Below are 22,442 nucleotides of genomic sequence, written 5' to 3' on the forward strand. Positions count from 1 at the left end.
GGAAAATGTCTTAGACCATCTACGTTGACATTCATTATGAGAGTATGATTGAAAACACACACACACACTAGTGATACACGAGTTTACCCATAACCGGCAATCCCTGAGGATATATCCACGGTACGGGTGGGTTTAGGGTCTAGAAATATTGTTTGGATGAAGGGCGGGCGGATTGAATAAAAAGAAAACAATGTATTAAAAATCCATAAATGTATCAGTCTTGTGCAATTCATATCTATATGCTACATTTAGGTTTGCGGGTGAACAAACAGCTGACCCACACATCACTAACACACACACAGCTATCACTGGCACGTCATTGACCGATGGAGTGGTTGATACCATAGCTGTATCTAACTCACTTTTGCACTCAGAGACAAACTTACTACAAAATAATAAACATTCACCAAGGTGTAGAGCCACAGTGCAAAGCATGAATTGAATTATAATAATATCCTTGATAAAAATGTAACGGGAGTAAAAGTGACGTGAAGACTGAAAGTCTGTCTCACTTTTAGGGATTATGCCATTTCACTGAAAGTTAAATATATTTTAAATCTGGTCCTCAACGTCATTTTAAATGTCATAACCTCGCACAGGGCTCTAAAATGTGACCATTTTGGTCATATATATGTTCCTAAATATTTAGCTGAGCAACTTTTTCTTCTTCCTGTGGTGAATTGGCAAGCCACATTTTACATTCATAGACCATGTCGCATGCCATTCTAAAACTACTCACGGGCCTTTTGTTTAAACCTTGTTCAGCCATGTACCTTCTTAGCTAGCTTGCTAACAACCTAGTAACTTTACTAGGTTAATGTCCTAACATTTGGGAGCCCAGAAATAAAGGAAAAGTGATTGCTTCTCCAGGAAATCAATAATCACAGCAATAAATGAATGAGAAGCTCTCAATTGCATACTCCTCGCATTCTATCTGCTCATCTTCTTTTCAAAACCAATTGGAGAAGAAGGTCAGAGGGAAGGGACCTCTGGCACTCTCATCCAATGTGTTTTGAGAAGGAGACGAGGAGAGGGGATGTGAGGAGTATGCAATTGAGACCTTCCAAATGATTGATCTGTTGCATGTTATCACTAACGAACTTGATGTTCTTAAAGAGACAGTGTACAATTTTTGATGTAATGCATCTCCATATTGTGCTTTTGCACAATGTGGAAACCTAATGTTCCACAAATTACTTTGTAATTTCAATGACAGGTATTTTTATAATAAACCATTGTATTTACAGGGTTACAAATTAGTTTCTAGGACACAAAATGTGCTAAAATACATATAGTCTACTTACTGTCTACTTACTTCAGTCTACTTACTTCAAAGTAAAGTATTCACACCCCTTGACTTTTTGTGTCACTGTCCTGCACGCAATACCCCATAATGTCCAAGTGGAATTATGGAATTATGGTGGAATTATATTTTTAGAAATTAATTACAAATTAAAAGCTGAAATGTGTCAATAAATATTCAACCCCTTTGTTATAGCAAGCCTAAATAAATGCAGGTGTAAAAGTTGCATGGACTTCAACACAGTGGAAGATAATTATGTTTCACCTGACTACCTCACCTCTGTACTCTACACATACAATTATCTGTAAGGTCCCTCAGTCGAGAGAATTGCAAACACATATTCAAACACAAAGACCAGGGAGGTTTTCCAATGCCACTCAAAGACCGGCACCTATTGGTAGATGGGCAACATTTTTTTTAAAGCTGACGTTGAATATCCCTTTGAGCATGGTGAAGTTATTAATTACACTTTGGATAGTGTGTCAATACACCCAGTCACTACAAAGATTCAGGTGTCCTTACTAACTTATTTGATGGAAAGGAAGGAAACCACTCAGGGATTTCACCATGAGGCCAATGGTGACTTTAAAACAGTTACAGAGTTTAATGGCTGTGATAGGAGAAAACTTAGGATGGATCAACAACATTATAGTTACTCCACATTACTAACCTAAATGACAGAGTGAAAAGAAGGACATCTGTACTTAATATAAATATTCAAAAACATGCATCCTATTTGCGATAATGTACTAAAGTAAAATTACCAAAACAATGATACAAAGCGTTATGTTTGGGCCAAACACATCACTGAGTACCACTGAGTACCACTCTCCATATTTTCAAAAATAGTGCTGGCTGCATCATGTTATGGGTACGCTTGTAATTGTTAAGGACTGAGGAGTTTTTCAGGATAAAAATTAAACGTAATGGAGCTAAGAACAGGCAAAATCCTAGAGGAAAACCTGGTTCAGTCTGCTTTCCAGCAGACACTGGGAAACCAGTTCACCTTTCAGCATGACAATAACCTATAACAGAAGGCCAGATATACACTGGAGTTGCTTACCAAAACAACATAGAATATTCCTGAGTGGCCTAGTTACAGTGTTGACTTAAATATGTTAGAAAATCTATGGCAACACTTGAAAATGGCTGTCTAGTAATGATCTACAACCAACTTGTCAGAGATCAAATAATTTTGAAAAGAATATTGTACAATGCAGGTTGGCAAAGCTCTTAGAGACTTATCCAGAATGTCTCACAGCTTTAATCACTGCCTAAGGTGATTCTAACGTGTATTGGCTCAGGGGGGTGTATACGTATGTAATCAAGATATATTTGCTTTATTTTTCTGAAATTCTTTACAAATGTTAGAATTTTTCTTCCACTTTGACATTAGAGTGTTTTGTGTAGATCGTTAATAAAAAAAATCAAATAAATACATTTTAATCCCACCTTGTAACACAACAAAATGTGTCATGAATCTTGCCCTGGAGGGAGCTCCGCAGAGTGGTCACTAGCCGGCACAGTCAAAAAGTCATAAAATCTGATTATAAACCTAACCCTACAGTTAACGCTAACCTTAATTGCACTGCTAACCCAGCTGGCCCATCTAGCAGAAATTGCTCAGTTCTGCCTCCAGGGCAGGATTCATCACCACAAACGTCAGTCACCCTGCATATCTCAATCAATAAAAAAAAAAAATATTTTCTGGTGCTCCTAAATTTTGTTTGTGCTCCTAACTTTTATAAATTGGGAGCACCAGTATCTGACGTCAATACCGAAACACCAAGATCCACGCCAATCAAAACCCAGTGTCCAGCCAGTTTTCTGTTGTGCATCCGAGCAGGATTTAAGGGAAATTACATTGTGTGCGTATTAGACGTTACTACATACAGAGCGTGCTTGAAGCAAGAGTAAGTACTTAGACATAATGATGGCGTTTTGGCAATGAAGTTTGACAGCGGGTTGTGGGGAGTGTTTGTGATTTGGAAATGTTCGCAAGGAAGGAGATGGGGAGACTGGCACAGGCATGAATCTGCGTGTCTGGGCCAAGGCAGGAGTAGATCAGTGCAAATGGCATCAAGCTGTTTTGAGTGGCAGTAGGTAGCAAGCGAGAGCTGGAAGTATGTAATCCAAAATCGGTGAGTGGTCTCAGCTCGCACGTTTATGGGAAGAGTCTAGTTGAGAGAAGATTGGAAAAGCATCCTCAAACACCTGAAATGTACTGCATATGTATGGGCTTTATTATAAAGTGGATGATAAAACATTTTTTAAGTGTAAGGCCTTTCGCCAAAGCTGATAGCGGCTGATTCTGACTTGAGATACACGCACTTAAATATAACTTAGTCCTTTTTCACGCACATTCTTCTCTGCGCACATTCTGACTTTTTTGTTCACAAGAAAATGACTGTACTGTAGTCAATTTAATTTATTTCAAAGTATTTCCATAAACCTCTCACAGATAGAGTACTATTGCAACAAAATTCAGTTATTTTATTTGGTATGTGTAGGGACCAACAGGTATAAATGACACCCATGACAATAGATGCATCACACCATGCTACCTCAACACCACATTGCTGATGAAACGCCCTTCCACTACACAGGGACAGTTTAGACATCTAAGAGGGAGGACTGACCCGACACCTCCTGGTTGTTAGGGTGATTTATGCCCCACATTCCCTAAACACGGTGTCTATTTGTCCCCCCTGCCAGTCCCTCCAGGCAACCCAATCATCGAGTCCCGGGAGGGGCAGGTGATTGAGGGCAACGAGACAGAGATGACCTGCACCGCTATGGGCAGCAAGCCCGCCGCCACAATCAGATGGATGAAGGGAGACAAAGAGCTCCAAGGTAGGTCAACACCCGTCAACACCGTCATGTCCAAAACACTTTAGCTCTCTATTATAACTCAGTTGGACTCTGAAAGACTGAATATTCTTTAAAACAAGATTTTTCAGATGAAGAGTGATAAAAAGGGCGAGGGTTAAGGTAATTGTAGGGAATTACTCAGTATGAATTGTAGAGTTGTCTATTAATGTTCATGCATAACTTTCCATTCCCTACAAGATTTCCATTCCCTACGAGTCTACCCAATGATTTAGTCATACATTCATGACCATAGCTTTATTCAATAATAAAACCCCTCACATCGTCTTCATAGATGTTTTCTTTAACCCATCTCTTGGTGCCTCTACACTCTCTTTCTAACTTTCTTCTTCCTTCCTTCACTCGTCTCTTTATAATTCGCCCCACGTCAACGACACCTCAGCCTAATTAGGTCACTCCCATGGCTCTGAATGACTTCCATTAGAGTGATGGGCTGGCTCAGTGGTCACCTAGCCTTTTGGCAGAGTGACAGCTTTCAAGCCTCTCTTCAAAGGGAGCTGCGCGATTAGGGGGCCCATAGATTGGGCCAATGGAATGACCCCGGGCTGTTCCAACTCTTACTCAGCAGAGCCCAAAGCCCGTCACTCACGTCATAACCACAACCTCATACCAGCCACGAATGGTGCAAAGCCCTAATGTGGAGTAAAGGCCTTGGTTTCATCTACTCAATAAACACTTTTACCCAGAAGAGGGTAGGCTGACTCTGGTCCTGGATGACTGTGCAGGCTTAAGTTCCAGCCAAGCGCTAATGCACCTGTTTCACATAATCAACTAATTGTGGTCATTAATTAATATAGACCAGGTTTAGGTGAATTGGGTGTTTTAGTCCTAGGCAGGAACAAAAGCCTTCACACACTGCGGCACTTCACTGCCCCTTCCCTGCATTAGCGTAACTACTACAGTGTTGTTAAATTGCACTGGCTAGGCCTAAATGTGTGGATGATAGCATTCCTTACTCTCTCTGTTGACAAGAAAAGTTACTTGACAACAAACAGAGGGTGAAGGAGAGTTCACAGATCTGAGCTTAACTGCTAGCCGTGTAAAACATTTTGTCCATTGCCTATTTTTATTGTAATGTGGTCTATTCATTTGGTAATTAAAAGGGGTTTCTATTGCCAACCACCACTGAAAGTAGTATTGCGTCATCTTGAACGATGTGGAGTGGAGTCCATGTTTCCCCCGTTAATTGCCACATCAACGTGATGAATATGGCACGCCGCATTGTTCAGTGGGAGTTTGACTGACTGACTGAATGGACAGAATGTGGAGGTTGAGAAGCAGGAAACGTGAGAACAAAAGAGACAGGGGCTCTTTGTCAAGCCATATTTCCTGGTTTCTTTGCATCCTCTCTCCCTGTCTCCTCTGAGGGGAGGGACCTTGGACCTCTAATACGGTTCAGAAGGAGGCAAGGAGATACGAATGACGAATTGTGGAATCATGGAATGAGGAATTGTGAGAGGTCACCAAAGGGAAAGAGCGCGTCACCCCAGTCCACGCCACTCGCCGGCTGCTCCAAATTGCTTTCGGCGTCGGCCGGCTCCTCGCCTTGCAGATTTATTTCTAATTAAACCTAATTACCTTAAGGGATAATCGGGCATGTTTTAAATATCATTTAAAGGTTACACACCCACCCTGCTCGCTCGCGAATGTAAACCAAGATTTTGGCCCCCAAAAGCAAAGTCCCAGTTATCCTACTATCATTATATCCCTTCTCTTGCCCTCTCTGTGTGTCTCTCTCCCCCCTCTCTTTCTCTCCTCACCCCTGCACTCTCTCTCCCTTCCCCCACTCTGCCTCTTTATTGTCCTCTCTCTTGTCCTGCTAGTTTTGTGTTGTGGTTAATATTTCCCCCTCTTTTATATCCTGTCTTTCACAGATATCTCCAGCACTTAAGTGTGCGAGTGAAATGAAAGTCAAGGAACAATGGGAGTTCCAACAGCACAGGTTATTCTGTCTGTACAAGACGAGATGAGAGGGAGAGAGACTGGGGGGGGGGGGGGGGGCAGTGACGGACGGGGCCGAGCACAGCCATTAGCCTTAAGTCTTCTAAAGAAAATTACTGGGGTGATTTCAATTACCCTGCCACACTCTGCCAGAATGACTGGCAAATTTATAAAATAATATTTGAACTTGCTGAAGGCAAGTAGTCAAAGAATGTCTATGGCACTTTGATACATCCGAGTCCACTCTCCCCAAACGCAGGCCCCCCACGTCCCCCCGTGCTCTTAAATTGTGCTGAAATTACAATTAACAATTATTTTCAAATGTAAAATAGAGGGGACTGTTAATGGCTCTGCATCTGAAGGAATAGCTAAGTGCAGCCATTAACAGTGAATCAACTCTCTCTGCTTTGATTTTGAACCCCGAGCTTCACTATTCGACGACAAAAGCAATTAGCTTTTCATTAACATTAATATGTTCACTAGCACTCCAAAAATAATGTTGGAGTAATTTCGAGCGCCACATCTGAGACTGCGGCTATCAAACAGAGATGCTATCGCCGTGGGAAGATGATATCTTCATAAGTAAATAAGATTCAGTACGCATCATCCAATTCAAAGGTATTTGCATATCTCTCTTCCATTGAGCAAGTGCTCAACATGTCTGTTATTGCATAATGTTGACATTGCAGTGATATTCATCATGTTGGTAATTAGCTACTGTGCTGTAATAATAAAATAAAATGTATGGATAATCAAATTAAATCCTTAGGTCAAGATACACCAGTGTCTGCTGCCTGTCTTTTCCTCCTGGTAGTAAATTGATCACTTTATCATTTGTCAGACGTTCACCTTAGCTGATTTCTCAGGTCTAACTTAGCTGGTTATTTAAAACGCTTGGCTTTTAAATAAAACTACAGCGCTTGGCTTGTCAAATGGGGTAACACACCTGTTTATCACAAAGACACGTTTTCCCATCAGCCTCAGAGACAGCTGTCTCTGCGGTGACGGGGCGGGATGTGAAGCGGCAACTCAATATCCATCAGATACCTGTAGCTGAGGAACAACAGCACACAAGGCTGTTCGCCATTTCATCCTCATAATACAAAGCTACAGTGCTTTCAGAAAGTATTTACACCCCTTACCTTTTTCTACATTTTGATGTGTTACAAAGTGGGATTAACATTTATTTGTCATTTTTTTGTCAACGATCTACACAAAATAATCTGTCATGTCAAAGTGGAAGAAAAATGTGAACATTTTTTTTTTTTAAACAACGTTAAAAAAATATATATATACAGTGGGGCAAACAAGTATTTAGTCAGCCACCAATTGTGCAAGTTCTCCCACTTAAAAAGATGAGAGGCCTGTAATTTACATCATAGGTACACCTCAACTACGACAAACAAAATGAGAGAAAAAAATCCAGAAAATCACATTGTAAGATTTTTAATGAATTTATTTGCAAATTATGGTGGAAAATAAGTATTTGGTCACCTACAAACAAGCAAGATTTCTGGCTTTCACAGACCTGTAACTTCTTCTTTAAGAGTCTCTTCTGTCCTCCACTCGTTTCCTGTATTAATGGCACCTGGTTGAACTTGTTATCAGTATAAAAGACACCTGTCCACAACCTCAAACAGTCACACTCCAAACTCCACTATGGCCAAGACCAAAGAGCTGTCAAAGGACACCAGAAACAAAATTGTAGACCTGCACCAGGCTGGGAAGACTGAATCTGCAATAGGTAAGCAGCTTGGTTTGAAGAAATCAACTGTGGGAGCAAAAATCCCAGAACCACACGGGGGGACCTAGTGAATGACCTGCAAAGAGATGGGACCAAAGTAACAAAGCCTACCATCAGTAACACACTACGCCGCCAGGGACTCAAATCCTGCAGTGCCATGTCCAGTAAAGCCAGTACATGTCCAGTCCCGTCTGAAGTTTGCACGAGAAGATTTGGATGATCCAGAAGAAGATTGGGAGAATGTCATATGGTCAGATGAAACCAAAATATAACTTTTTGGTAAAAACTCAACTCGTCGTGTTTGGAGGACAAAGAATGCTGAGTTGCATCCAAAGAACACCAAACCTACTGTGAAGCATGGGGGGTGGAAACATCATGCTTTGGGGCTGTTTTTCTGCAAAGGGACCAGAACGACTGATCCGTGTAAAGGAAAGAATGAATGGGGCCATGTATCGTGAGATTTTGAGTGAAAACCTCCTTCCATCAGCAAGGGCATTGAAGATGAAACGTGGCTGGGTATTTCAGCATGACAATGATCCCAAACACACCGCCCGGGCAACGAAGGAGTGGCTTCGTAAGAAGCATTTCAAGGTCCTGGAGTGGCCTAGCCAGTCTCCAGATCTCAACCCCATAGAAAATCTTTGGAGGGAGTTGAAAGTCCGTGTAGCCCAGCAACAGCCCCAAAACATCACTGCTCTAGAGGAGATTTGTATGGAGGAATGGGCCAAAATACCTTGTGAAGACTTACAGAAAACGTTTGACCTCTGTCATTGCCAACAAAGGGTATATAACAAAGTATTTAGATAAACTTTTTTATTGACCAAATACTTATTTTCCACCATAATTTGCAAATAAATTCATTAAATATCCTACAGTGTGATTTTCTGGATTTTTTTTCTATTTTTTAATTTTGTCTGTCATAGTTGAAGTGTACCTATGATGAAAATGACAGGCCTCTCTCATCTTTTTAAGTGGGAGAACTTGCACAATTGGTGGATGACTAAATACTTTTTTGCCCCACTATATTTAAAACATTATTACACAGTATCTTGATTAGACAAGTATTCAACCCCCGTGAGAATATCTGTTAGAATTGACAGTGACTACAGACTACAGTCTTTCTGGGTAAGTCTCTAAGAGCTTTCCACACCTAGATTGTGCAACATTTGCCCATTATTCTTTAAAATATTCTTCAAGCTCTGTCAAATTGGTTGTTGATCATTGCTAGGCAACCATTTTCAGGTCTTGCAATAGATTTTCAAGCAGATTATAGTGATAACTGTAACTTGACCGCTCAGGAACATTCACTATCTTCTTGGTGACAACTCCAGTGTACATTTGGCCATGTGTTTTAGGTTGTTGTCCTGATGATAGGTGAATTCATCTCACAGTGTCTGGTGGAAAGCTGACTGAACCAGGTTTTCCTCTAGGATTTTGCCTGTGCTTAGCTCCATTCTGTTTCATTTTCATCCTGAAAAACTCCCCAGTCCTTGACAAGCGTGCCTGTAACATGATGCAGCCACTACTATGTTTGAAAATATGGAGCGTGGTACTCGGTCATAGTTGTAGTGTTTGTGGCAAATCCAAAACACTGTATTCATTCAGGACAAAGGTGAATTGCTTTGCCACATTTCTTTTGCAGTATTACTTCGTTGCAAACAGGATGCATGTTTTGGAATATTTGTATTCTGTGCAGCAGTGGTCACCAACCTTTTTTGAGTCAAGATCACTTTCTGAGTACGATTTTTCTTAAGCAGGACTAAAAGGTAAGCCTATGTGTCACGCCCTGGCCATAGTTTACTTTGTATGTTTCTATGTTTTGGTTGGTCAGGGTGTGATCTGAGTGGGCATTCTATGTTGGATGTCTTGTTTGTCTATTTCTGTGTTTGGCCTGATATGGTTCTCAATCAGGGGCAGGTGTTAGTTATTGTCTCTGATTGGGAACCATATTTAGGTAGCCTGGGTTTCACTGTGTGTTTGTGGGTGATTGTTCCTGTCTCTGTGTTTTGCACCAGATAGGGCTGGTTTCGGTTTTCGTACGTTTGTTATTTTGTTAGTTTAATCGTGTATAGTTTCCTTATCAAATAAAATTAATCACAACTACGCTGCATTTTGGTCCGCTCCTCCTTCCCACAACGAAAGCCGTGACAGAATCACCCACCACAACAGGACCAAGCGGTGTGGTAACAGGCAAAAGCAACAGCAGGAGCAACAAAAAAAGGAATGGACATGGGAGGGCGAATTAGACGGAGAAGGACCCTTGGCTCAGCCTGGAGAATATCGCCGCCCCAAGGAAGAACTGGAGTTGGCGAAAGCGGAGAGGCGCCGGTATGAGGAGGCAGCACGGCGAAACGGGTGGAAGCCCGAGAGTCAGCCCCAAAAATTTCTTGGGGGTGGCTCAGGGAGAGTGTGGCAGAGTCAGGAGTCAGACCAGAGCCCACTCTCCCTGTTTATCGTGAGGAGCCAAGGAGGAGACCAGAACCAGAGCCGGTGTTGGAGGTGAGCGAAACAGAGACTGTGAAGGAGTTATTGGGGAAATTGGAGGAGAGAGTAATGAGGGAGTTGCTATGTTGGTGCTTTAAGTATGGAATTCGCCCGACGGAGCGTGTCGGGATTTGATGGCACCTGGGTCAGCGCTCCATACTCGTCCTGAGGTGCGTGTTAGTCGGCTGGTGAAGTTGGTGCCAGCCTCACGCACCAGGCCTCCTGTGCACCTCCCTAGCCTTGCATGTCCTGTGCCAGCACTGCTCTCAAGATCTCCAGTACGCCTTCACGGTCTAGCCCATCCTGTGCCACCTCCACACACCAGCCCTCCGATGGCAGCTCCCCGCACCAGGCTTCCTGTGCGTGTCCTCGGCCCAGTACCACCAGTGCAAGCACCACGCATCAGGCCTACAGTGCGCCTCGCCTCTCCAGCCCTGCCGGAGCCTTCCTCCGCTACAGCTCTGACAGTCTCCCGCCTGGTCAGCGCAGCCAGAGCCTTCCCCTTCTACAGCGCTGACAGAGTCTCCCGCCTGTTTAGCGCAGCCAGAGCCTTCCTCCTCTCCTGCGCTGCTGGAGTCTCCCGCCTGTTTAGCGCTGCCAGAGCCTTCCGCCTCTACAGCGTTGCCGGAGTCTCCTGCCTGTTTAGCGCAGCCAGAGCTGTCAGTCTTCATGGAACAGCCAGAGCTGTCAGTCTGCATGGAGCAGCCGGAGCTGCCAGTCTGCATGGAGCTGCCAGTCTGCATGGAGCTGCCAGTCTGCAAGGAGCTGCCAGAGCTGTCAGTCTGCATGGAGCAGCCAGAGCTGCCAGTCTGCAAGAAGCCGCCAGAGCCGCCAATCTGCATGGAGCAGCCAGAGCCGCCAATCTGCATGGAGCAGCCAGAGCCGCCAGTCAGCATGGAGCAGCCAAAGCCGCCAGTCAGCATGAAGCAGCCAGAGCCGCCAGTCAGCATGGAGCAGCCAGATCCGTCAGTCTGCCAGGATCTGCCAGTCAGCCAGACTCCTCCAGATCTGCCAATCTGCCAGACTCTTCCAGATCTGCCAGTCAGCCAGACTCTTCCAGATCCGGCAGTCAGCCAGACTCTTCCAGATCTGCCGGTCAACCAGACTCTTCCAGATCTGCCAGTCAACCAGACTCTTCCAGATCTGCCAGTCAGCCAGACTCTTCCAGATCTGCCAGTCAGCCAGACTCTTCCAGATCTGCCAGTCAGCCAGACTCTTCCAAATCTGCCAGTCAACCAGACTCTTCCAGATCCGCCAGTCAGCCAGATCCTTCCAGATCCGCCAGTCAGCCAGGATCTGCCAGAGCCTTCCTCCTCTCCAGTGCTGCCGGAGTCTCCCGCCTGTCCGGCGCTGCTGCCGGGGTCTCCCGCCTGTCCGGCGCTGCTGCCGGGGTCTCCCGCCTGTCCGACGCTGCTGCCGGGATCTCACGCCTGTCCGGCCCTGCTGCCGGAGTCTCCCGCCTGTCCGGCGCTGCTGCCGGAGTCTCCCGCCTGTCCGGCGCTGCTGCCGGAGTCTGAAGAGCCTCTCTGTCCCGAGCTGCCCCTCTGTCCCGAGCTGTTAAGTAGGGTTGCCGTGGCTGGGAGGTCACGGAAGCGGACAAGGTGGGGGAAGACTGCGGTGAAGTGGGGGCCACGTCCAGCACCAGAGCAGCCACCGCGGACAGATGCCCACCCAGACCCTCCCCGATAGGTTCAGGTTATGCGGCCGGAGTCAGCACCTTGGGGGGGGTACTGTCACGCCCTGGCCATAGTTTACTTTGTATGTTTCTATGTTTTGGTTGGTCAGGGTGTGATCTGAGTGGGCATTCTATGTTGGATGTCTTGTTTGTCTATTTCTGTGTTTGGCCTGATATGGTTCTCAATCAGGGGCAGGTGTTAGTCATTGTCTCTGATTGGGAACCATATTTAGGTAGCCTGGGTTTCACTGTGTGTTTGTGGGTGATTGTTCCTGTCTCTGTTTTTGCACCAGATAGGGCTGTTTTCGGTTTTCGTACGTCTGTTATTTTGTTAGTTTAATCGTGTATAGTTCCCTTATCAAATAAAATTAATCAGAACTACGCTGCATTTTGGTCCGCTCCTCCTTCCCACAACGAAAGCCGTGACACTATGCAACATTTTCCAATTAAAAACAGTTCCATAGCAATGAGGTTTGTGCAGCAGGCTATAGGACCAACACATTTCATTGCATATTTCTATGCCTGAATTGCACTACCAATGTTGTTCTTCTCAGACCATTTTGAAATTATATTTCAAATGTGGTATATGATCACATTGGTGATATATAATTTGTTGTATTACTTGAGGCACAGCTGAGTGAGCATAATAGTTAGCTTTTCTTTTTTTACTGGGCTGATGGCCTGCATCTAATGGTCAGTCTGAGGGGGGGAGAGAGCAGCTGTGAGGCTGCCTCTAACCCGACTCAGCGTCCCTCCTCTCTCCCTCCCTCCATTGAGAAACGGGGACAGTCTTCCAGCTGATGGCGAAACTCAAGTCGCACTGCATTATTTCTGCCTCATGCACCAAATTATGTTGTTACTTCTATGACCTGAGAAAGTGAAATATTCCCAGATATTAAAAAGACACAAGACTCTTATAAGAACGCAAGCTTATCGGAACACTTTGCTGTACTCCTTCAATGCAGCTGCAGTGCTGGTTGTAGTGTAAGTGTAAGGAGGGAGGACACACATTTTATGGCTTCGTGTTGACAGTGCTGAATATCAACTTAAACATGAGCTTACTCATTAAAACAGCAGCTCTTTACTGTATTCATCAAATCTCTCTAGTCATGGTTTGACATTTTTTTAAATCTCACAGTATCAACTTCTCAGCTTCTTTTTACAATCTATGGCTCAAGGAAACTGTGCAGACACAGTCATCTGAGCTATCTGATTGGCCAGTGGTAAGCCTAAAGGTGCACTTGATTTGCCCTGGGCCTGCCAGGTAGGTTGAGTTCTACCTTCAGACACATGAAATTGTTAAAAAATGGGAACACTTTGCTTTCCCAGTGCTAGGGTTGCTGAATCAAATGCACCTACCACCAACAGTGCGGGATTTTTAAAAATAATAATAGGAACACAAGGCTATTTACAGAAATGTTTGTTGATCACTAGGAATGCCTTGGAGATCAACCAGTTGATCGCGATTGACTGGTTGGTGACTGCTGTACAGGCTTCCTTATTTTCACTGTCAATTAGGTTAGTATTGTGGAGTAACTACCATGTTGTTGATCCATCCTCAGTTTTTTCCTACCACAGCCATTAAACTCTGTAACTGTTTTAAAGTCACCATTGGCCTCATGGTGAAATCCCTGAGTGGTTTCCTTCCTCTCCGGCGACTGAGTTAGGAGGGACGCCTTTATTTTTGTAGTGACTGGGTGTATTAATACACCATCCAATGAGTAATTTATAACTTCACCATGCTCAAAGGGATATTCAATATCTGCTTTTTTAAACTTCTACCCATCTACCAATAGGTGCCCTTCTTTGCGTGGCATTGGAAAACCTCTCTGGTCTTTGGTTGAATCTGTGTTTGAAATTCAATGCTTGACTGAGGGGACCGTACAGATAATTGTATGTGTAGGGTACAGAGATGAGGTAGCCATTCAAAAAATAATGTGAAACACTGTTATTGCACACACAGTGAGTCCATGCAACTTAATTACTCCTGAACTCATGTAGGCTTGTCATAACAAAGGGGTTGAGTACTTATTGACACGAGACATTTAATTATTTTAATTGTTTTAATCAAAAAACATAATTCCACTACATTATGGAGTATTGTGTGTAGGCCAGTGATGAAAATCTAAATGTAATCCATTTTAAATTTAGACTGTAAAACACAACATGTGGAAAAATTCAAGGGGTGTGAATACTTTTTGAAGGCACTGTATATGAAAATAAATCCTCTGTCAGGTGCATTATCCCTCACCCCCCTCTCCCTCTGCCTGTCTGTCTCTACCTCTCCCTTTCTCTTCCCCTCTACTCCCCTCCCCTTGTTCTTTCTCTCTCCCTCTCCCGCTCTTTCTCCCTGATCAACCTCCCCGTCTCAATCCAACGAAATTCTATTTGCCTTATTGACATGACACTCTTGATAACAAATATTATTACAAAATGGGACAATGGGGAAAGGAAGTTGGCCTATTCAGCATGTGGAGAGTGTGTTGTCTGTGTTGTGTAGTAACACCCCAGTTATCAGAACAAAGTACGTGTATAGGCTTACTTCACACCTTGCTGTGTACTGTTGGCAGGGGTTACTTTGGATCAAAATCCCTTCATAAAACACAAATAAACTGTCCCATCAACAACTACCCCAGCAGCCATTGAGTGACTCAGGAGTACAACAGCCCTTGACAGTGAGAAAATTCCAGCTGATTCACCTTCTATTGACCATTTTCTAGGATGTTCCGTTCTCTCTCCCCTACTTGTACTGTACAAGGTCACTCACAGAGCCACTCCTTTCAGAGACACACAATGGCCACCTCTCTCCCTTATGCTGAGTTATTACTACTCTTCCCCCGTAGCCTTGAGCACAACAGTAGCCCTTTGTCACAATTTCGTTACAAAAAAAACTTATTCCACTCCCAATTCAATGTGGGAACACATAGTTACACAACACCAGCTTTTTATAGGAGCTTATTGGTTTTCAGTTATTTATATTTCAGGTGTACTGAATTCCACGAAAAGTACCAAAGACCATTTTATGTACAGGACAGTTACATGAATGACTTGCGGTCTAAAGTGAAGAATGCTTTACAATAGGTTCCTACGGTCTTGTGTTGAAACATGGCTGTTTTTCTTCCCTATAGGAAAACATGATACACACACACACACACACACAATGTCTTTGAGCAGGTACCGGATATTGTTCAGTAAACAATACAAATAAATTCTACACACTGCAATCTGTGTTACATGTGGTTTATTGGTGACAATTGAGACAACGTTTCAACCACTCAGTTCTTCATCAGGTTCGTACAATAGGTACTGAAGTCTTTAGTAAAGACCAACTTCCCAAAACAACAAAACGATAATACATTTTTTTAAAGGCTGTAAATATCAGGGACTTTTAACGCCGTTGAGTCGATATCCACGGCCTCGCAAAAGTCTAATTAGCATAATACAAAATCCCCATCAAAATCTGTCAATTTAAATTTTAGATTTCTTTTGCATGGGCTGTGTCTCAGTTCACTGCATCTGCCAATGTCGCCCTTCCGCATCTGCACTAAAAGGTGGCAGAGCTAGAGCGGTGTTTGTCAGACCATGGGACATCCCGAAAACGTATGTAATGTCCAAACTGTTTGGCCCACAAACTATTATGACCCCTATATGGAAAGATGAGCCTGTCATGAACACAACCCCCACAAGCGTCACGTGTCTCGTCTGAAGTCAGAACAGCCGATCTGCCAACTTCTGTCTGTAGTGTCCGAACAGTTTGGACTACACACTAATATGACCCCTCCATGGAAGGTTAGTCTCTCACAAACACGTACATTTAGGATGCCCACAAGCCTTACAAGACTAGTCTAAAGGTAGCCGGGTAGTACAGTGCATTCGTAAAGTATTCAGAACCATTGACTTTTTCCACATTTTGTTGCGTTACAGCCTTATTGTAAAATAGATTAAATTGTTTTTTCCCCCTCATCAATCTAGACACAATACCCCATAATGATAAAAGCAAAAAGTTTTTTTTGAATGTTGCTAATTTATTACAAATTTAAAAAACTGAAATATATCAAATTTACATAAATATTCAGACCCTTTACTCAGTGTTGAAGCACCTTTGGCAGCGATTACAGCATCAAGTCTTCTTGGGTATGACGCTACAAGCTTGGCACACCTGTATTTGTGGAGTTTCTCCCATTCTTCTCTTCAGAGCCTCTAAAGCTCTGTCAGGTTGGATGGGGAGCGTTGTTGCATAGCTATTTTCAGGTCTCTCCAGAGATGTTCGATCGGGTTCAAGTCAGGGCTCTGGCTGGGCCACTCAAGGACATTCAGAGACTTGTCCCGAAGCCACTCATGTGTTGTCTTGGCGGTGTGCTTAGGGTCATTGTCCGTTTGGAAGATGAACCTTTGACCCAGTCTGAGGTCCTGAGTGCTCTGGAGCAGGTTTTCATCAAGGATTTCACTGTACTCCGTTCATCTTTGCCTCGATCCTGACTAGTTTCCCAGTACCAGTCAAAAGTTTGGACACACCTACTAATTTCAGAGTTTTTCTACATTGTAGAATAATATTAAAGAGATCAAAACTATGAAATAACACATATGGAATCATGTAGTAACCAAAAAAGTGTTAACCTCTAGCGTCGAGCAATCCCGGATCCGGGAGCATAATCATAGCCTCAAGCTCATTAGCATAACGCAACGTTAACTATTCATGAAAATCGCAAATGAAATGAAATAAATATATTGGCTCACAAGCTTAGCCTTTTGTTAACAACACTGTCATCTCAGATTTTCAAAATATGCTTTTCAACCATAGCTACACAAGCATTTGTGTAAGAGTATTGATAGCTAGCATAGCATTAAGCCTAGCATTCAGCAGGCAACATTTTCACAAAAACCAGAAAAGCATTCAAATAAAATCATTTACCTTTGAAGAACTTCGGATGTTTTCAATGAGGGGACTCTCAGTTAGATAGCAAATGTTCAGTTTTTCCAAAAAGATTATATGAGTAGGAGAAATCGCTCCGTTTTGTTCATCACGTTTGGCTAAGAAAAAAACCCGGAAATTCAGTCATTACAACGCCAAACTTTTTTACAAATTAACTCCATAATATCGACAGAAACATGGCAAACGTTGTTTAGAATCAATCCTCAAGGTGTTTTTCACATATCTATTCGACGATAAATCATTTGTGGCAGTTGCCGTTCTCCTCTGAACCAAATGGAAAAGTGCACGCAGCTGGAGATTGCGCAATAATTTCGACATTGGAACACAGCGCATTCAATCTGGGGCACTTCCTGTATGAAATTTCATCTTGTTTTTGCCTGTAGCATTAGTTCTGTGGCACTCACAGACAATATCTTTGCAGTTTTGGAAACGTCAGAGTGTTTTCTTTCCAAAGCTGTCAATTATATGCATAGGCGAGCATCTTTTCGTGACAAAATATCTTGTTTAAAACAGGAATGTTTTTTTATCCAAAAATTAAAAGAGCGCCCCCTATATCGAAGAAGTTAAACAGATCAAAATATATTTTATATTTGAGATTCTTCAAAGTAGCCACCCTTTGCATTGATGACAGCTTTGCACATTCTTGGCATTCGCTCAACCAGATTCATGAGGTAGTCACCTGGAATGCATTTAAATTAACAGGTGTGCCTTGTTAAAAGTTCATTTGTAGAATTTCTTTCCTTAATGAGTTTGAGCCAATCGATTGTGTTGTGACAAGGTAGGGGTGGTATACAGAAGATAGCCCTATTTGGTAAAATACCTTGTCCATATTATGGCAAGAACGGCACAAATAAGCAAAGAGAAACAACAGTCCATTATTACTTTAAGACTTTCTTCAAGTGCAGTCGCAAAACAAAACACAAAAGCGTGCAGTCACAAAAATGCAAAAAAGGCTCTCATGAGGACCACCACAGGAAAGGAAGACCCAGAGTTACCTCTGCTGCAGAGGATAAGTTCATTAGAATTACCAGCCTTAGAATTTGCAGCTCAAATAAATGCTTCAGAGAGTTCAAGTAACAGACACATCTCAATGTCAACTGTTCAGAAGAGACTGTGAATCAGGCCTTCATGGTCAAATTGCTGCAAAGAAACCACTACTAAAGGACACCAATAATAAGAAGAGACTTGCTTGGGCCAAGAAACACGAGCAATGGACATTAGACCGGTGGAAATCTGTCATTTGGATTGATGAGTCCAAATTGAGATTTTTGGTCCCAACCTCCGTGTCTTTGTGAGACGCAGAGTAGGTGAACGTTAGCTACATTTCAGAAAAATAAACAACTTCTATTAACCCCAAGAGTCGATGTATGTGGCCCCGAGGAAATCTAATTAACATAATACAAAAATCTGCATCAAAATCCGTCAGTTTAAGCTAGAGATATCAACCTGGAATCGAACCCGGGTCTGTAGTGACACCTCTAGCACTGCGATGCCTTAGACCGCTGTGCCACTCGGGAGGCGAAATGATCATGTTTTATTATCTCTCCCCTGACCATACCCTCAACAAAAAATCGTCCCGCGGCTGAATCTAGTTGATGATTCCTGGCTTTAGTAGAACCCCCCCAGAACCTTGAGGGTTTTAAACGTGGCTGTTTTTGTCATCCCTCCCAGGCATATCCAAGGTGGAGGAGACATATGACCACATGTTTACTGTGACCAGCCAGCTGAGGTTCATCGTTACTAAGGAGGACGACGGCGTGCCTGTGGTGTGCATCGTGGACCACCCAGCCGTCAAAGACTTCCAAGCCCTGACGTACCTGGTGGTGCATTGTGAGTATGGGCAAACACTTGAGAGAAATAATACTTCCAAATGTCTTTGTCCACTAATAATGTCTTTCCTGAGGGACTCAAACCTAGAAAATAAGATTAAATGCCATCTTGTCTATTTTCACAGTAATGTGCCTTGCAAACTATATATGAATTACTTATGCAGGGCAAGGGGCTGTACATGTGAGATACACTTATTCTACTGAGTGAGGGACATCGTTTAGATTTTGTTCTTCAAATGTTGACTTTAAGTCTATCCATCATTTTTTACACACAAGTTTGCCCCTTTTTCCGTGAACAAAGATCCCAGAGGCCTTTGTCCATACTCAGACAACAGACCAAGGTCTTCAGCCTGCATTTGAGCTGCCTCTGCATTAGGAGCTAAAATACACCATTTTTATATTTGCCCTATGTTTAATATGCAGTAGTGGTATTATGATACAATGGGTAAGGCCCTGAAGTGCTTGACTTGGCCTTTTGGCTGAAGACCTAGGCTTCAGATCCCATTATCTATGCAAAAGGGTAAGGATATTTCCTCAAAACGTTGCCTTTCCTTTCAAACCTTGACATATGGCTCATTGGTAGTGTGTTGCTGTAGCATGGTTAACCTAAGCCGTGCTTGTAGTCACTCTTGGAGCTTTGTCCGTTCTGTAAAAAGCTTCCGTCCAGGAATTAAAAAAGGATGCTCCATCTGACCTTTCCAAATCTGCCTAGACATGACATTTAGTCACTCTCCCATGACAGTAGCAGATAGGGCTCAAGGTTGGTTGTGCTTCGCCTCCAATTGGTTGAGCAGAGCCTGGTTAGGCTGCCTATCCAATTGCTTTTTTCACATTGCACTGAATACACATGGAAGAGGCAGAGCGGATACGATTAGACATGTCCACAATTTCACATGGACCCCAATATGGCAGCAATTGACCCTTCGCTAAGCCCGCCTCCTTGGTTAAAACCTATTTCTAGGCAAGTCAGTTAAGAACAAATTCTTATTTTCAATGACGGCCTTGTTCAGGGGCAGAACGGCAGATTTTTACCTCAGCTCAGGGATTCTATCTTGCAACCTTTCAGTTACTAGTCCAATGCTCTAACCACTAGGCTACATGCCACCCCATATACACCCTGGATTGCAGATGCTATGTATTGGACATTGAGAGGCTTTAAAGCCACCGGTCGGCCATATTGGCACAGTCCTCCATCCAGTTGGAGTAGTCGTCCATAGGAATTAATGGAATTCTACAGTATTTAAATGAAATGTTTCAAGGACAAAATTACATGTATTTAACAATGTTTTCTTTTTGTAGTGGGAACAGTATCCTTAGTACTTTTAATGTTTTGATATATTTTTGTCATTTTTATGTTTGGCTCACATCATATAATTTAAATGTATGCATTAAGGCATCTGTAATAGAATAAATGTGTCATAAACTAATGCAGACATTAATAAATGCATTTCTATAGCTTCCAAAATAATTTTTATAATGGAGGAGTACCACAAAGATGGCTGTGCGGTGGCTTCAATACAGCACCCCCTGTCAGTCATCCAGGGTTTATATACTGTATATACACTGCTCAAAAAAATGAAGGAAACACTCAAATAACACATCCTAGATCTGAATGAATGAAATATTCTTATTAAATACTTTTTTCTTTACATAGTTCAGTAGTGTGTGGCCTCCACGTGCCTGTATGACCTCCCTACAATGCCTGGGCATGCTCCTGATGAGGTGGCGGATGGTCTCCTGAGGGATCTCCTCCCAGACCTGGACTAAAGCATCCGCCAACTCCTGGACAGTCTGTGGTGCAACGTGGTGTTGGTGGATGGAGCAAGACATGATGTCCCAGATGTACTATATTGGATTCAGGTCTGGAGAACGGGCGGGCCAGTCCATAGCATCAATGCCTTCCTCTTGCAGGAACTGCTGACACACTCCAGCCACATGAGGTCTAGCATTGTCTTGCATTAGGAGGAACCCAGGGCCAACCGCACCAGCATATGGTCTCACAAGGGGTCTGAGGATCTCATCTCGGTACTTAATGGCAGTCAGGCTACCTCTGGTGAGCACATGGAGGGCTGTGCGGCCCCTCAAAGAAATGCCACCCCACACCATGACTGACCCACCGCCAAACCGGTCATGCTGGAGGATGTTGCAGGCAGCAGAACGTTCTCCACGGCGTCTCCAGACTCTGTCACGTCTGTCACATGTGCTCCGTGTGAACCTGCTTTCATCTGTGAAGAGCACAGGGCGCCAGTGGCGAATTTGCCAATCTTGGTGTTCTCTGTGAATGCCAAACGTCCTGCACGGTGTTGGGCTGTAAGCGCAACCCCCACCTGTGGACGTCGGGCCCTCATACCACCCTCATGGAGTCTGTTTCTGACCTTTTGAGCAGACACATGCACATTTGTTGACAGTTTGATTTCACAAAAGTGTGATTGTTTAAGTGTTCCCTTTATTTTTTTGAGCAGTGTATCATAGGTTGCAACCTCAGACAACATTTTCCCAGGAAGCTCAATTCCTCCTTCTAACCACTGGTGAAATTCCCTCACAATGATTTCAAACCGTGTTTTTAATACACATTCAAATTAACTCAGGATAGTCTTGGAGTATGTGGTGGACTGTCATTACAATGAATTACTTCACGGGAACCTGGTAAAATGAAGGTTGTAGTGAGGCTAGTTATACTGGATGGCTCAGCATGCAGTTTAAGTTAATAACCACTTTTGGAGCTAACTAGGTTTCAAATCGTATCCAGATGTCGACAGCAGATGCGACTTGTATTCATAACATAGCTAACTTAGCTAGCTAACAAACATTTCAAAAAATAAACAAGTTATATCAACCCCCTTAGTCAATGTATGCGGCCCCAAGGAAATCTAATTAGCAACTCTCGTTTAAGATAGAGATATCTTTTTTTTTTTTGCATTGGCTCAACCGGCCGCATCCTCTAATAGGAAAAGTCAAGGGGTCTGAATACTTTCCAAATGCACTGTATCTCTCAGATATAGGACCGAAACTTCCTTTACATTTTTTTGTGGGTGAACTACATGTATCTGTTTATCCAAATTCAAGGTTTCATCAAATAATTTTGGAATATTTTTTTATACGTTACGGGGTCCTACAATTCTAAATCAAATAGCTAAATGATCCTTGGTATGACCTTCTTAAAACCATTCCATACGTTAGCTTATGGGGCTTAGTGAAGGGTCAATTGGATTTGACATTTTCGCAAATACTAAAAAATAATGTGATAATGAACTATCAATCTTGAAATTCTTCTCCAAGGTGAGCCAGCCAACAGACCAAATTATAACCGTTCTCATTCCATGGTCTGCCTCACATGCTCTCATCAGACACATCGCTTCTCCATGCCTCGCCATGCTGCCGGGGCAGGCAAAAGCAATCGATGTTAAAATCATTGAGTGCACAGGCTGTCCTAATAGACTTCATTCTGCCATAGGAAAAAAAAGAAAAAACATGTCCAGGGATATTAAATAAGCTCAGTAATAATATAGATGGCTGGCTGGGCAAGGCAAAGACATTTTCCCTACTGCGCTATTGCTTCTTCCCCCCTTGGGCAGATGGAGGGCCGAGGTTTAAGAGCTGCTGGAGGACACCAATAATAAAGCTAAGCAAATAATTATGTTAGC

The 22,442-nt window shown here is 43.1% G+C and overlaps 1 protein-coding gene across 1 annotated transcript in view; it reads left to right on the forward strand.

Annotated features, from left to right (window-relative positions):
• The window catches only part of LOC135550802 (cell adhesion molecule 1-like), a 485,176-nt gene that overhangs the window by 369,843 nt on the left and 92,891 nt on the right, over positions 1-22,442 (forward strand). The window contains exons 5-6 of the mRNA XM_064981924.1: positions 4,019-4,156; positions 18,641-18,799. Coding sequence (XP_064837996.1) covers positions 4,019-4,156; positions 18,641-18,799 — 297 coding nt within the window. The remainder of the gene's footprint in view (positions 1-4,018; positions 4,157-18,640; positions 18,800-22,442) is intronic.

The sequence above is a fragment of the Oncorhynchus masou genome, chromosome 12 (assembly GCF_036934945.1).
Source record: "Oncorhynchus masou masou isolate Uvic2021 chromosome 12, UVic_Omas_1.1, whole genome shotgun sequence".
Taxonomy (NCBI): Eukaryota; Metazoa; Chordata; class Actinopteri; order Salmoniformes; family Salmonidae; genus Oncorhynchus; species Oncorhynchus masou.